This window comes from Acipenser ruthenus, chromosome 12 (assembly GCF_902713425.1).
Source record: "Acipenser ruthenus chromosome 12, fAciRut3.2 maternal haplotype, whole genome shotgun sequence".
NCBI classification, from domain to species: Eukaryota; Metazoa; Chordata; class Actinopteri; order Acipenseriformes; family Acipenseridae; genus Acipenser; species Acipenser ruthenus.
This window is the reverse complement of record NC_081200.1, coordinates 17,220,347-17,235,206: the sequence shown is the minus strand read 5'-3', so window position 1 is coordinate 17,235,206 and position 14,860 is coordinate 17,220,347. Positions and strand designations below refer to the sequence as shown.

At 42.0% G+C, this 14,860-nt stretch overlaps 1 protein-coding gene across 3 annotated transcripts in view; it reads right to left on the bottom strand.

Moving 5' to 3' along the window:
• LOC117417399 (vigilin-like) overlaps positions 1-14,571 on the bottom strand; it is a 36,125-nt gene extending 21,554 nt beyond the window's left edge. Inside the window, exons 1-17 of one of the 3 annotated variants that reach the window (XM_034029541.2) lie at positions 14,450-14,498; positions 12,932-13,007; positions 11,343-11,366; positions 10,869-10,940; positions 9,538-9,651; positions 8,710-8,870; positions 7,848-8,063; positions 7,404-7,610; positions 6,859-7,074; positions 6,408-6,614; positions 3,335-3,442; positions 3,103-3,207; positions 2,312-2,390; positions 1,899-2,038; positions 1,459-1,563; positions 1,029-1,142; positions 795-881 (exon numbers count right to left, since the gene is read on the bottom strand). In XM_034029541.2, coding sequence (XP_033885432.1) covers positions 795-881; positions 1,029-1,142; positions 1,459-1,563; positions 1,899-2,038; positions 2,312-2,390; positions 3,103-3,207; positions 3,335-3,442; positions 6,408-6,614; positions 6,859-7,074; positions 7,404-7,610; positions 7,848-8,063; positions 8,710-8,870; positions 9,538-9,613 — 1,821 coding nt within the window. In that variant the 5' untranslated portion in view covers positions 9,614-9,651; positions 10,869-10,940; positions 11,343-11,366; positions 12,932-13,007; positions 14,450-14,498. Of the gene's footprint in view, positions 1-794; positions 882-1,028; positions 1,143-1,458; positions 1,564-1,898; positions 2,039-2,311; positions 2,391-3,102; positions 3,208-3,334; positions 3,443-6,407; positions 6,615-6,858; positions 7,075-7,403; positions 7,611-7,847; positions 8,064-8,709; positions 8,871-9,537; positions 9,652-10,868; positions 10,941-11,342; positions 11,367-12,931; positions 13,008-14,449 lie in introns of all 3 variants that reach the window. The other 2 variants (XM_034029540.2, XM_059034618.1) reach the window with 2 other exon arrangements.
• Between the last annotated feature and the right edge of the window lie 289 nt (positions 14,572-14,860).

The window sequence follows — 14,860 nt, the reverse complement described above, 5'->3', positions numbered from 1 at the left end:
ATACATTTTATTTTAGGCACATAATGTACTGTATTTCCCCCCCAACTCAACTTCATTATGAAGAGAATCAAAAAAAATTATAGAATTGATAGAACCACAAAACAGCAAACAAGTCTATATAATAACTATGGCAATCAAAGCAATAATTGTGAAGATAATGGCAATACAATAAATGTGGCCACCACTGTGAACAAGCAAACAAAAGTGGTAGTGTGGTGTACGTAGTGTTAAAGTACAAGCCTGCTCTCGATCTTGTCCTCCTCTTCCACTTAAATACACACTGGTAGATGTGTTTCCTGTGTATGCATTTCTGAAGAGTATCTTCAAAAACTGCCAATTTTTGTTCCTAGTGCATAGCTTTAGGCAGGAGGCTGTGTGGTCCAGTGGTTAAAGAAAAAAGCTTGTAACCAGGAGGACCCAGTTCAAATCCCGGCTCAGTCACTGCGAGACCCAGAGCAAGTCACTTAACCTCCTTGTGCTCTGTCTTCCGGGTGAGATGTTGCAAGTGACTACAGCTGATGCATAGTTCACACACTCTAGTCTAAGTCACTTTGGATAAAGGCATCTGCTAAATAAACAAATAGCTTTATCCAATAACGAGGGTCAGAAACTTATAACTTATTGGGGTCAGAAACCATGACTTATTGCCATGAGACAACACGGAAAGAGAGATTGCATTATCAGAATTTAAGTCCCGAAATTGGAGCGCTCCAGCAGCATAGGGTTAACGAGATATCCTGCATGTGAGCAAAGCAAAGACACCACCCACCTTTCCAAGTGTTTGTGCTTCCTACCTTTTTAATGTTGGCTCCTCCTTTTCCAATGATGTTCTTGTGGAACTGTTTGAAAACTGGAACTGAAACAGAAAAGCTGTTCTCCACCTACATCATTTCAGGAGAAAAAAATAAATAAATAAAAAAAAGAAGTTAGTTTAACAATAGCTGAATTAGCCTAAGCTCACACAAAACGACTTGGACAAAAACAAAAAATATTTCTGTATTCAAAGTAAAGTGATATGATAATCTTACCATTTCAGCCACCATCTTCTGCATGAATTTGGTACATTTCTCCACTTCAGTTCTGGGTCCTCTAAATTGGACAATGTCACTTTTTTGTGTAGGATCAGGGAAATTGATGATGACCTTTGAGGGGGAATGAGGGAGAAAAACCAAATCTAAACTGACAACTGAAAAATGTTTAGGTCATAACCAAATCCTAATACTTCCAGACCACACCTCACTGTACATCTTTACTAGGAAGGATATCATAGCACACCTTAGTGTCAAGTAGTATACATTCAATATACTACACTGCAGGTTTTATTAAATGTATTTACTAACACATGGTGGCTGACAGATATCCCTGCCAAAATTAGAGCCACCAGTAAAATGAAAGCGCAGAGCCCCACACCCTGCACCCACATGCAAATTTGACAGAGGCTAATCACTTGCAACCTACCTCCGGGAATTTATCACGGACTTCCTTGATTTTCTCCCCTTTCTGGCCAATGATGGTTCGATGCAAACGGTGTTCAATAATCATGTCCTTTGTACGTTCATTCTCCTGCATGATTAAAAACAAACACAAAATCAGTTTGCTCCCAAAAAGCCAACATTTTATTGTATAAAAATAAAGAAAAAAAAAACACAACAACCACGCACACAACTATAAGATACTCACAACAGCTTTGATGCACATGCCAGTAATTGAGAACTACAATGTCCCCAGATACAACCACTGCAGATACACCAGCCTCAAAAAGCAATTTGATCATTTAGCAGTTGTCAAGATTAGTTTGTAACTATTGAGGCCACTGTATAAATTCTACCCTAGAACAAGCAGAGCCCTCAAGCGCTGTACTTGTGCACCACAGCGAGAGAGCGAGAGCGCGGACTCACCATGCGGGATGCCAGCTCCAGCAGCTCCTGCTTGGCCTCGATCACACCTTGGGGGTCACCTTCGATCCGGATCAGGTTGCTCTTCTCATTGTCCGGAGGAATACGAACAGACACCTTGTACTGATCCTTGATTCGGTTGACTAAAAAATAAAAGTAATTGGAGCAAGAATACAACTGGGACAATCCAAAAGGAGCGTGAAGTGTTAACATCCATTTGTTTAACCCTTTCAGTCCTAAATTTGCTGAAGCTGAAGAATAAAACCCCTTTATTGACTACACAAGAACAGGACTGGTAGCTAGGAGTCCCACAAGGTTCCAATATAAAAACTGTCAAAATCACACCACCAGGACTGAAAAGGTTAAATAACCTTAAATAAATACAATAAATCTCCACTAGAAGAGGGCAGACTTACTGTTAGCTCCGCCTTTCCCAATAAGGTGACGGTGAAACTTTGGATCCACAGTGATTTCAGTGTAGTCCATGCGGCTCACCTGAACAAGGGAGAGGGTGGAAAATGAGGCAAGACAGGCTTCAATTCACATCACTACCCTTCCGACTAGAAAACATTGCCATCTTTATACTTAAGAAGGGTCCTTATTGGAGAAAAACATGCAAGTCATGTAGTAGTCACAAGAAACCTAACCATACTACATACAAAAGTTATTTGGGGGGGTGGTGTGGATTTTCAAAGTCAATAGTATTGGACTATACAGCAACAAGAACACTATTGAACTGGTGTTTCTATTGAACTGGTATTAATTGTCTCTGTGGGACTATATAAAGAGCCATAGGGTTGCCAAAATATGTTGTTAGTATTCCATCATGATTGCTTTACACATAGCTACAATTGCCATCATTTAAAGAAATAAGTAGTACACAGAAAATAAACCCAACAAACCTCCATTTCATTATTTTCGCTAGTTTGAAAGCTATTAGAAAAGCAATATTAATATGTACATTTGAGCACAGTATTATATCTACTACCTTGTAAAGCAACAAGTCAGCCAAAACATGCACCCCTTTGCTATGCAAAGTGTACTATATGCATGAAATCAGTTAAGGGTTTCCAATTCCTGCCATGCCTTTGGTGCCATACCAGACCAGCCCCACACAGGCAACTTGCACACGGGAAAAAACAGTTAAGCACCACTTTAAAATGTGCCACCAAATAGTCAGAAAGGAAGTGAAGACTCATTCACTCACCAGGTCAACCACGATTGCTTCCATCTGACTCTGGACTTGCTGCATGTCCTTGGTTGGGCCCTCCAGCGTGATCTTATCCTCACCCTCTGTGAATTCAATGTGAACCTGCCAAAGGAGGGGAGGGCAGGGCAGATAAGAGCAGTTAAAGTACAATAAGATTACAGTATCAAATCATTGTGGTGCATTTTGGACAAGCCCACTCAAAATCCTTTTCAATAAAAAGGACTCTTACCTTTGGCATCTGCTGTGTGATTTTGGCAAGATTCTGCCCCTTCTTGCCAATGATGAAGCGGTGCAGCCAGGATGGAGCCGAGACAGAGGCCACAGTGTAGCTGTTCGCCTAAGAGAAATATGCAAGATAATGTCCCTTCTGAAATTGAAATGAGAAAGCTATAACAGACTAGGACCCTTCTCAAACTGAAGTCAACTGGACCCAACCTTCTCCAGGGCCTGCTGCCCCTCCACCCTCTCGGATCACTATTTCATCTCTTTTTCTGTCGCTCCCCTCTCCGTTCCTCCTACCCCCACTGGTCACCTCTCACCGTAACCTCCGCTCTCTCCCACTCTGTCCTTGCCTCCACTGCTCTCTCTCCCCTCCCTCCTATAGACTCCTTTTCACAACTCTCCGTAGACTCTGCTACATCCACCCTCTTCTCCTCCCTCGACTCCCTCTGTCCCCTCCCCAACTCTGGCTCTCCTCTGCGCTCTGCAAGAATCACACTGCGATCTGCTGAAAAGAAATGGAAGAGAACCAAACTCCTTGCTGCCCTAGACCTTTACCGCACTCTCCTCTCCTCCTCTGCTAAATGTACTTATTTCCAATCTGTAATCCAAGCCTCCACTAACAACCCACGTAAACTATGCTCTACCTTCTCCTCCCTCCCCCCCTCCTCCTATCTCCCCTGACGACTTTGCCTCCCTCTTCTCTTCTAAAATCTCAGATATCCACAAACTCTTTAACACCTCTCCCTCCCCGCACCACCTCCTGCTCCAACCCCTACACCCACTCCATCCCCTACTAACTCACCCTCCTTCTCGCCCCTCTCAGACTCTGACCTCTCCTCCCTGCTCCAGGGTCACAAACCCACCACGTGTACCCTGGACCCCCTCCCCACTCTCCTCTTTCAAGCTGCTGCTCCTGCTCTACTTCCCTTCATCTCCTCCCTTCAACACCTCTCTCCTTTCTGGTCTCTTTCCCTCTGCCTTCAAAAAAGCCTCCATCACTCCCCTCCTCAAAAAACCTACCCTCGACCCCACCTCCCTCCAGAGCTACCATCCTGTCTCCCTCCTACCCTTCCTCTCCAAAACCCTCGAGCGGACTGTACACCGCTGGCTCTCTGCTTTCCTGTCCAACCACTCTGCTCAACCCTCTCCAATCTGGCTTCCGCTCTGCTCACTCCACTGAAACTGCCCTCCTGTCTGTCACCAACTCCCTAAAGTCTGCCCGAGCTGCCTCTATCTCTCCTCTGTCCTAATTCTCCTCGACCTCTCTGCTGCCTTTGACACTGTCGATCACTATTCTACTATCATCTCTCGCTGACCTGGCACTGCTCTGGCCTGGTTCTCCTCCTACCTCTCCAACCGCACTTACCAGGTAACTTGGCGTGGAGCAACCTCCACACCTCGCCCTCTCTCAACAGGAGTCCCCCCCAAGGGTCAGTCTTGGGTCCTCTCCTGTTCTCTCTCTACACCCGCTCCCTGGGCCCCCTCATTGCATCCTATGGTTTCTCATACCATTTCTATGTTGATGATGCTCAGATTTTCCTCTCCTTCCCCACCTCTGACTCCACCATCCCCTCCCATATCTCTACCTGTCTGTCTGCTATCTCTTCCTGGATGCACTCGCATCACCTCACCTCAAACTCAACCTCTCTAAATCTGACCTCCTTTTCTTTCCCTCCTCCTCCTCTGATCTCTCTGTTCCTCTGGAATCTACCACACTCTCCCTCTACCTCCGCTAAGAACCTCAGAGTCACCCTGGACCCCTGCCTCTCTTATTCCCAGCACATCTCCACTCTGGCACGCACTTGCCGATTCTTCCTGAGCAACATCCGAAGAATCCGACCCTTCCTCACCAACTATGCCACCCAGCTCCTGGTCCAGGCCTTGGTACTCTCCCGCCTAGACTACTGCAACTCCCTCCTGGTTGGCCTCCCTGTGTCCGCCACCCGTCCGCTCCAGCTCATCCAGAACTCCGCAGCCCGCCTGGCGTTCTCTCTGCCTCGCTTCTCCCAAGCAACTCCACTGGCTCCCGATCACCGCTCGCATCCAGTTCAAGACTCTTGTACTAGCCTACAGATGCCTTGACCAGACTGCACCCAGCTACCTCCAGACCCTCATCTCTCCCTACACCCCCACTCTACCTCTCTGCTCCACCTGCACTAGAAAACTGGCCCTACCTCCTCTACGCTCCCCTGCCTCCAGAGTCCGCTCCTTCTCCACCCTCGCTCTGCAGTGGTGGAATGACCTTCCTACAGATGTCAGGACTGCCCAGTCCCTGACCACATTCCGGTGCCTCCTTAAGACTAGTCTCTTCAGACAGCACCTGTAGAACTCTCCTGTTTTTCCCCTGGGACACTTATCACCCTTCCTTAAATGCGCTTTACTTGTGCTTATCTGCCCCCTATTTTACTGCATTTAATCCTGTACTTCAGAGTACTGTAATCTGCCAAGTGTTTAATCTGTAGTATTTTGTATTTAATCATATCCTGATGTAACTATCACTGACACTTATCTGCTGTATTATTGAATTGTATTTTGTCACACTTGCTTGAACCAAAGTCATTGTATTTATCTTGCTCTTAATTGTATTATTACTTGTACTTTGATTCTTGTATTTGCTTACGATTGTAAATCGCCCTGGATAAAAGACGAAGACAAAGAAAATAAAAAAGGGCAACTTAAGAAAAAAAAAAAAGCACTGAAGTTAACTTTAGCATAATCCACCTTTGAATCTTGGGACCGCAGTAGGATAAATAAGTAAGTGTTAAAAATGGTTTAGTTAAGAGGAATAAGTGCCTCCAACAATAAGTCAGTCCACTCCTGGTAGATTGGGAGCTTTCACACTACTTCACTGCAGCCATGTTGATGCCAAATCATTGGGATCCTTAAAGAAATAGCTTGCCTAAGTTTGAAGATCAATCAGTTACTAGGAACCAGACACCAATGGCCTAGTCTTGTTTGAAAAGTCTTATTATGGCATTTACTGACGCCGTTGTCAGTAAATGGTCAACTACCCAATTTTAACTCAATTTAAATAAGGCGTGTGGCCAGTTTATTGTTGCAGATCCTGCCAAGCCTCCTACCTTAGCGTAGACCTCTGTCAGAGCCTGTCCAAGGCGGTCCGGCTCTCCTCGCAAGATGACAGTTTCAGAGCTGCTGTCGGTGGGTGGGATCTCGACCGAGACACCCGTCTTCTCCAGGATCTCATGCAGGGAGTTCCCCTTGGGTCCAATCACGTACTTGTGCTGAGACTTCTTTACCTCCACTGCGATCGTGGTCACGTTCTTCTTCTGCAATGGGGAAGAACACGAATGAACAGCCTAGCAGCTTTAATTACTAGGACACACCCTGGCTCCTCCTACATCCAGAGCACTGCCACAAGCCTGTGTAAAAATGAATATGCTTTGGGTTTGCTGTATGTAAATGTTATCCAGAATTGGCACAAATCACCCTACTTGAACCCCAAAACAATTGTTATCCGTCAACCAGAAATTAAACATGACTTTTTATTGTCTGCTTCCCCCTGCCAGTTACCTTCTCCTCATAGATCTTCTTTATGAGAATCACAGCCTGGGCCACCTGCTCCTTCTCCCCGGTGATGACTATCTCAGTCTTATTGACGCTGGGTGGTGGAACGTTGATTCTCGCTCCAGTCTCCTGCATCATGTCACTCACAACCTTGTTGAATGGCCCAGTAATGAAGGGATGGTAGACCTTCTCTACAGTGACACGCTCCACTGCACGCTTGTCCTGCAAATATAATCTTTCAGTTCAGATGAGCAACAAGAGAAATCTGCAAGCCCACCACCTTCCCAGAGTCACCAAGAAAGACACATTCAGAAGTTTTGAAAACTTGGCATTTCAATAGGTCTACAGGATATGGAGATACATCACTTGCGGGATGAAAGCAAGAACACAAATTAAATATATTTTAACAACTGGGTACACAGGGTACCAGCAATTACAAACCCAGTTAAGCAAGCTGCACTACCAAATTTCTATCATATTGGGCGCAATGCACCCCTTGTAACCTACAGCAACCAACCACAGATTAGCTAAAACGCTGGTCTGTTGGTTACCTGCTCAGCAGAGATGAGGAGAATCTCATGCTTGGCCTTCTCAATGCCCTCCTTGGTGCCAGAGATCTTGATCTGGTTGCTGGTGTCGTCAGGCCGCGGGATCTGGATCTTTGTGGCAGTCTTTAGCTCCAGTTCCTGCAGCTTCTCACCATTCTTCCCAATCACAAAGCGATGGTGTTCTTTTGGGATCGCCACAGTCGCAGAGGCCTACAGGTCCAAAAGGAAGAACTTAGTGAACCAGGGGAGGGATAACTATTGGTGTTGAATAATTTCCTTTTAGAAATTATTCAAGTTATAAAATTAAAACTAAATTGAAAACATTAGCATACTGGCCACGATACAACAGCCATATTGGGTCACAACACTAAAATAGAATATAAAGTGTTACTCAACTTATAGTAAATGTTTAACAAGTAGCAGACAGAAGAATAAATAAATGCTCACCTGAGTCTGGAGTCGGGAAACAATCTCCTTCCTAGCCCTCATGACCTCTTCCAGCTTCCCAGATACCATGATGGATAGACCCTGGTCCTTGGCCATGGAAAGCTCCAGATGGGCCCCAGTCTTGTACATGATGTCCACACAGATCTTAGCCTGGTCACCTTCCCCAAACTGGTTCATGTCCTTGTATTTGCGTTCTTCCAGGGGCACATGGAACACCTGCAGGGCCAGGAAGGAAAAGCATAGTCACACTAAATCCCTTCATTACAGGGTGAAGTCCCAAAAGCTCCTGGTAGTATTTCATTTTACTTATTTTTTTATTCTGGCTTTTCACACATTTAACATGTTTTGAGAGTATAAAGAAAATGATGAGTTATCATCTGCAATCAATACCCCCAATGTTTCATTTTTAAAACTATTATTGCATCCCAGTTTTTCACTCTCCACATCTGGTAACCCGAATTACATGGACAGTAGGAGAAACAAAGTCTGAGAAATTTGGTCAAACACCAAATTAAGCCGAAATGGACAAAAATCACAACAATTACAGTAATGGTACGAAATTAATTACTTTCACCTCTGGTTAAGCCCAACACTGACAAGTTCCAAAATCATAAGCTGTACAACCTACAAATTGTCCATTTCGTGTGCTGGACAGCTTGGGAGTATTGTCTGACTCCGATCAGATTCTGAAACAGTGAAGTCTCTGCATCACATTGGTTGTTAGACACGTGGTCCTAATGTCAGCTGTGGCAAGGAACCCCAACCAGACAGGAATGTCCGAGAACTCTACATGCCCTTACTGAAATTAATGGACACACTTCTGGGGCAATCCCTGCCACCTGTAGAGTTCTGCCTACTCTACCTGGGTAATCATGGACGATTTAATTGGTCGAATCTTAGTCCAGGCATTGGCAGGTTCCTGGGTGCCATCAGGAGAGGCGGCCTTCTCAGGTAGAGGTGGAAAGGCCTCTCTGTAGGTAGGGAGAGCCCCTTCATCCTCAGAGCCAGGTGACATGTCCTTAGCTGAAAGACAACCATTGGAGGAAGCAATGTCATACCAAGCAAGCACAAAGATGACAATGGGTGGGCCTTGCAGATCCATGTAGATTCCTACACAACAGCTTAGTTCTAGGTAGAGGATCTTGGAGGCTTGCTGCATGACATCACAAAAGTGTTCAAACAGTAGCCTGTGCAGACTATTCTCTGGTCTAATGTGGCTTGCTTTTTTATGTTTTAAATTGTTTATTATTTTCCTAAATAAAAGCAGCCAAGGAATTGTACAGAATGTAGTTTTATGGGAAGGGTCTTTCTGCATGAATACATGTACTGTTATTGTAAATACATTTATTTATTCCCTTATCACTATCACCAAACGTGACCACTTGAGAAGTGCCACCACACTTATTGGTTGACAAAAGCAAGCAACTTCACCTACTAAACTAAGCTAAAGCAGCATCAATCCATAGATATTTCCTGGGAAAGCAATAGAGTTGTTCTTGCAATGGTGTATCATGTAGATGATCAAGATATGTAGAACAGTTCAACTTGGGCCCAGTCGGAGATTAATCTCATGGGGGATCCCACCCACTGTGGATACAGGCTTGCAACAGCAGGGATAGAAAGACGACTAATACGAATAAGGATACAGTATAAATAGTACAATGAATAGCGGTGGAGGTGAAGCACCTACCCCCAAGCTGCTCTGGCAGCAGGCCGCTGCGATGCTCATTGAAGCTCTCCTGCGTAAGTACTGCAACGGAGCTCATGGTCGAAATCCCACTTCACACGGAGTCCGGGTGTGCCACTAAAGAGGAAGACACACAAAATGCATTAGAATACACACTGAACCATTATCTATTTATAAAGCATTCCAGCTGGTTTTGTGAAAAAAACCCACACACACTACATAACCGCTTGCAAAACACCTAGATAAGACTTAATATTGTCTTTTTCAAAACTGTTCACTTACTGCAGTGTACTGACTTACTGCAGTGTACTGACTTTCTATAATCCTTAAAGACATACGCGAGAGAATAAAGTCTCGCGGCACTTAAAATATCCAGCACTACTTATTTATTTTAACCAGAACTACTCCAAATGCAGCTCACAGTGCTTTCATCACTAACACCCAATTCCTTATAGATTGTTGTAGCATTTCAGGCATTCTAAATTGGGTGAAAAATACAGTAGCTTGGTTTCTTCATATATCTCTGCAGGATTTTCCCGCACTGAAAGTTGCAAATATGCAGGAGCAACTTGGAAAATGCGTGATTCCCACGCTGAAATTCAAGCCCTGACCAGACTGAGGTTGACTGTCACTTTTCTAGCCCACTAGTCGCTATTACCCCTATTTAGTTCAGAGGGAGATATCCATTTATGGGACAAAAGCCTAACATTTAAATTTCTCATAAAATATACAAGAAAAAATCCAATACATAGATGCGCATCTTGTTGCAAACAATATTCCTAAAGCAATTTCAGGACAGAATAGCCTGCAGTTTAACAGGTCAGGTTACTACAGTAGACTAAAACTAAGACAAGTACATTAAAATAAATTGAAATAAAATATGTATTACTGGTGACAGAGTGACTGGGTATGAAAACAAAGTACTGGATTCTAAAGATAACCTCAGCAGGATAACTGCCTTGGAAAGCTAAGAGGATTTCCCTGCTAACCCCAAGACCCTGTGCAGCTGTCCTGCAGAGTGTAAGCCTCAGCACACAGAGGACAGGCAAACCAGGCTCTCACTGTGCCTCTGCTCCAGCTCTGCCTCAGTCAGAAATGCTCTGCACCAACCAGGCTGACATAGGCAGCATTAGGTTTATATCAATAGTTCTCACCCAATATGAACAATGATAATGCATCCTCATGACAGGATACGTGAACATCACTTCAAGTCAATACAAGGTCATCTGCTTATGGGTTTACTGGATGTGAACACAAACAAAATGCAGCCCAAAAAGTTTAGATGGTAAACTGCTTTTAAATTAGTCTTTCATTTCAGAAGTCACATTTCTTACCAGCTAAATAGTCAGTTACCAGATAATCCGTCCTGATAAGCTTTCCGCTTGTGTCAGCCTGCCAGCTTTTGCCTAAAACATAGAGATTGTTGGATTGGAAATAATGGAACACATGCAAAATGCCACTGTAAAATCTATAGAACCTGGTACCAACATGTGATTACATAACATTGAAGAAATCATACAATTTAATTTCCTCTGTGCCAGTATTTCTTCAAGATGTCATATTGCAAGTTGCCAGTACCTGTTTTTGTTTTGTTAATGCTGTGCCCTGTATGCATACTTTTTTTTTATAGTTTTAGTTTACAATTTAAGTTTACCTGAATCACAAATGGTTGTGAGGGGTAATGAAACCCAGAAGGGTCATAAAATTGAGAAGTGTAAATAACGTGAAGTTATAGAACAGGGTGGGTGAACAGTATATAAAATCAATACATACAAGGCTTTAAAAAGGTCACAGAATGAAATCCTTACCTTTTTACACTGGTACAGCAACAACTAAAAGAGTATAAAAAAAGTTTGAATTACTAAAATAATTCTAAAGTTATAAAATAAGGGATGATGGGGAAATAGTGGCTCTTGCATTATCAAACATTTAAGGCACACAATCAATTTGCACTGCATTTGTCATTAAATGTACTTCATGTTATTAGCTAGCTTTAAGTAATGCTTTTGTACACAAGAAATCGCCATCCCACCTGCACAGCTCTAGATAACACTGTATCCCATTTCAGAACAATATTAATGCCTTGATTTGTTCTTAGCTGGGAGAGAAACTATTTTACTGCAGTTCCAGAAATAAAAAAATAAAAAACTACCAAAATGAAGTTAACAAAAGTAATTGAGATTAGAGACATCAGTAACATGAAACTGTAGATCACCTCTTTGGGTAATTTGTAGCGTTTCAACTGGGTTAGCGCATCGGGAATAGCAGTTAAACTAGAGGTTAGTACTAATTGCAGGGTACTAAACTAAAGCCTTGGTACAAAGTTCCACATTATGTGGGTTAAATTAGTCCTGTGAAGTTACCATGTTAGTCTGCTTGTTCTATGAAGCTCCCTCTCAATGTGGGTTTAGTAGAGTTACACACAAAAACTATGTTCCTTCTGGTTGTATCATATCAGACTTGATATATTATCACTGTGGTGTGCATTTTAAACTTAATTTAACACTGCAACCCTAAAAAATGTTAACTGCGCAAGTGGCATACCTCTGTGCTCCTGGTGCTTTACCAGGCTTTCACTAAGCAATTATACTGGGCTATATTACAGTCTTATTAAAACATTATGAATACAACAGCCTTACCACTAACATAACATGTATTTTCTTAGGTTGTAAACCTTATACCTAATGTGCAGAGTATCTAGGGATTCATTTCAGAGAGACCAACTGCAAAAGTACACATACTAGTCAAGTCAATTTTAAAATGGAATGCAATGGAAATAATTCTATAAAACTGTATAAAATCACTGGGGGAAATAACCTGGTCTAATTTTATGTGCACTTCTACCCATAATAAATCTCTCTTGAAACAGAAATAGCCTGTTTGTTTATACAACAGTGTGCTTGTTTACATGGACTTCCTTTCTTAATGTTATTGATTGTTTTATACAACTTAAAACTAAACTGGATCTTGTGGTTAGTTCACAGCAATTTAACCTAATTTAGTTTTGAGTCTTTCTAGTCCTGGATTTCTTAGTCCGTTTTAGTGGAGCAAACTATGACTACAATTGACCCTTTGTTTTAAATAGTACTGTGTACATCTGGGGTAGCTTTAGCTACAATGTACAAGCCACCGTTTTACTATTAATGGGAAAAAAAGGAGACATGGGTTATGTATGTATTCGTGGCATGTGAACATACCAACAAGTGTTTTAGAAATGTATGCATTACCTGCATGCTAAATACATAACTAAGCTACAAGGAGGATTAGAGACCTTTTATTGTGAAATTAAAACAGTGAAACAAAACTAGCAAGCAGCAAGGTAGACCAGTGTCTAAATTACAAGTTTATCTTTTTAAACCTAAACTGTGTCCCAAACAGCAGTAATTAAATTCTATACCTAGTTTGTCCTGCTCTTGTGAAACAGGGTTAGGCAAGGGAAGTTGGTGGCTGAAGGTTCATCAGCCATCACAAAGCTAGAAGAGAAAGTTAGAGCTTTGCTTAACAAGACTATGTTCTTGAACAACTCAAACATCTGCAAGAGACAGCCGGCAAAACTTTGACCAAGTCAAAGAGTTATGGACCACAGAGTATGGGTGTCCCTCAATTACTATGCTTACGAGAAATGTTTGATCAACCTTTTGTCTACAAATGCTGTACCAAAACAGCTGCTAACCTTTTTTTTAAAAAAAGTCATAAATATACAGTAATATGTCAGCTTTCGCAAAACAATCGTCTCATTCATAATTCGCCAATTTCAACAAGTTAGTTTTAATCCACGTTCCGAATAGACATACATTACACTGAAGTGTGAGTAGCCTACAAGTAAGCTAAATGTGAAAGTCGATGACCCAGAAACGACGATAGATACGAAAGGAATATCACTAAATAAATTGAGACAAATAGAGTTATCGATATTTTGAATGCATTTCACGGAGAGATTAAGTAAACCAGCCAATGTTGTTTTTTAATATTCCGCTGGCCCCTTTAAATATGCAGACTGCCAGCTCAGCAAGTCTACGGCGTTCTAATCAACTTAAACTTTGCACTGGACTGCAGCTGATACACGCCGCACAAAATGGTACAGGATCCTAGCTTAGTCATGGACGTCTTAAATTTATATTCGAATTTGAACAAATCCCATTTAAATACTGGAATTCCATATCTACGACATTTGAACCCCACCGTACTCTAGCAGTTTACAAAATCGAGCACGACATTGCTAATTAATGCAATATAAAAGTGTTCTTATTTTGTTGTTTTTAAACGTGTTCTCAAATTAAAGTTGGTCTGGCTAAAGAAATCAGACAATACTAATACGACTACGACTACCAATAATAATACTCTTGCACTGAAGAAAAAACTGTACAAACAAATATTTGCAGTTAAATCAAACACCTGGTGAAATACATATATTTTAAATATATTAAACAAAAACAATCAATTTGGATAACTTACGAAAAGTTAACTAAACTTTAATTTCCACATGCGCAGTGGTGACACGTAGCGACCTGCTTAGACGAGACTCCATTAGGAAACTTACCAATTTTAAAAATAAATTAAAATACATGACCATATCAGATTTAAAACATTAACCACTAATTAAAATCACCCCGGATCAAGACTGTAAACATTTTTTTTTTTTTTTTCAAAAGAGCAAAGTTATTTACAAGTAGCACCCAACACAAAGTCCACGTAAGCAGTCGGGCAGATGGCTGGCTGTAGTCTGGAGAAATTGACATGGAGTCGACATGGACATTTCACTGAAAAAAATAAATAAATAAACGGCCTCTAAAATAAAAAAAAACACATCTACAAACATCTTCCCCTCGCTTTTCACATTCTCTTATAGCGGCATTGAACATTTATGGAAGATATTTACTCCCCTCCTAGATTATATTGCGCAAATATTTCTTACCTTGTGTTGGTGTTCCTGTCAGACCTCTCCGGCGGAGAAGCTTTGAAACTCCAATTGTAAGACGGTGGCCGTGGAGCCTGCCTGATTTATACAGGGGCTAGTCCTCCAATCACGCAGAGACACGTCATTGCCTTTGCGTTGGTAAATCACATACATGTATCTTTAAAGAAAGTACACATGAAATACACTTAACCCTTACAGAAGGATATAGTGGGAAACACAAGCACACGGTTTGGTTTGATACCGGATCTGGGTCCTAGTGACAAGCATTTTACAGACCAAAGAGGATTTTACAAAGCTGTTTAGATGATAGGATCTCAATTCACAAGGTGCACTCTCGATGTCTTCTAATAAATACATAAACATCAATAAAGTTGTTCAATATTGCTACATATTTGCTTCTTTACTTGG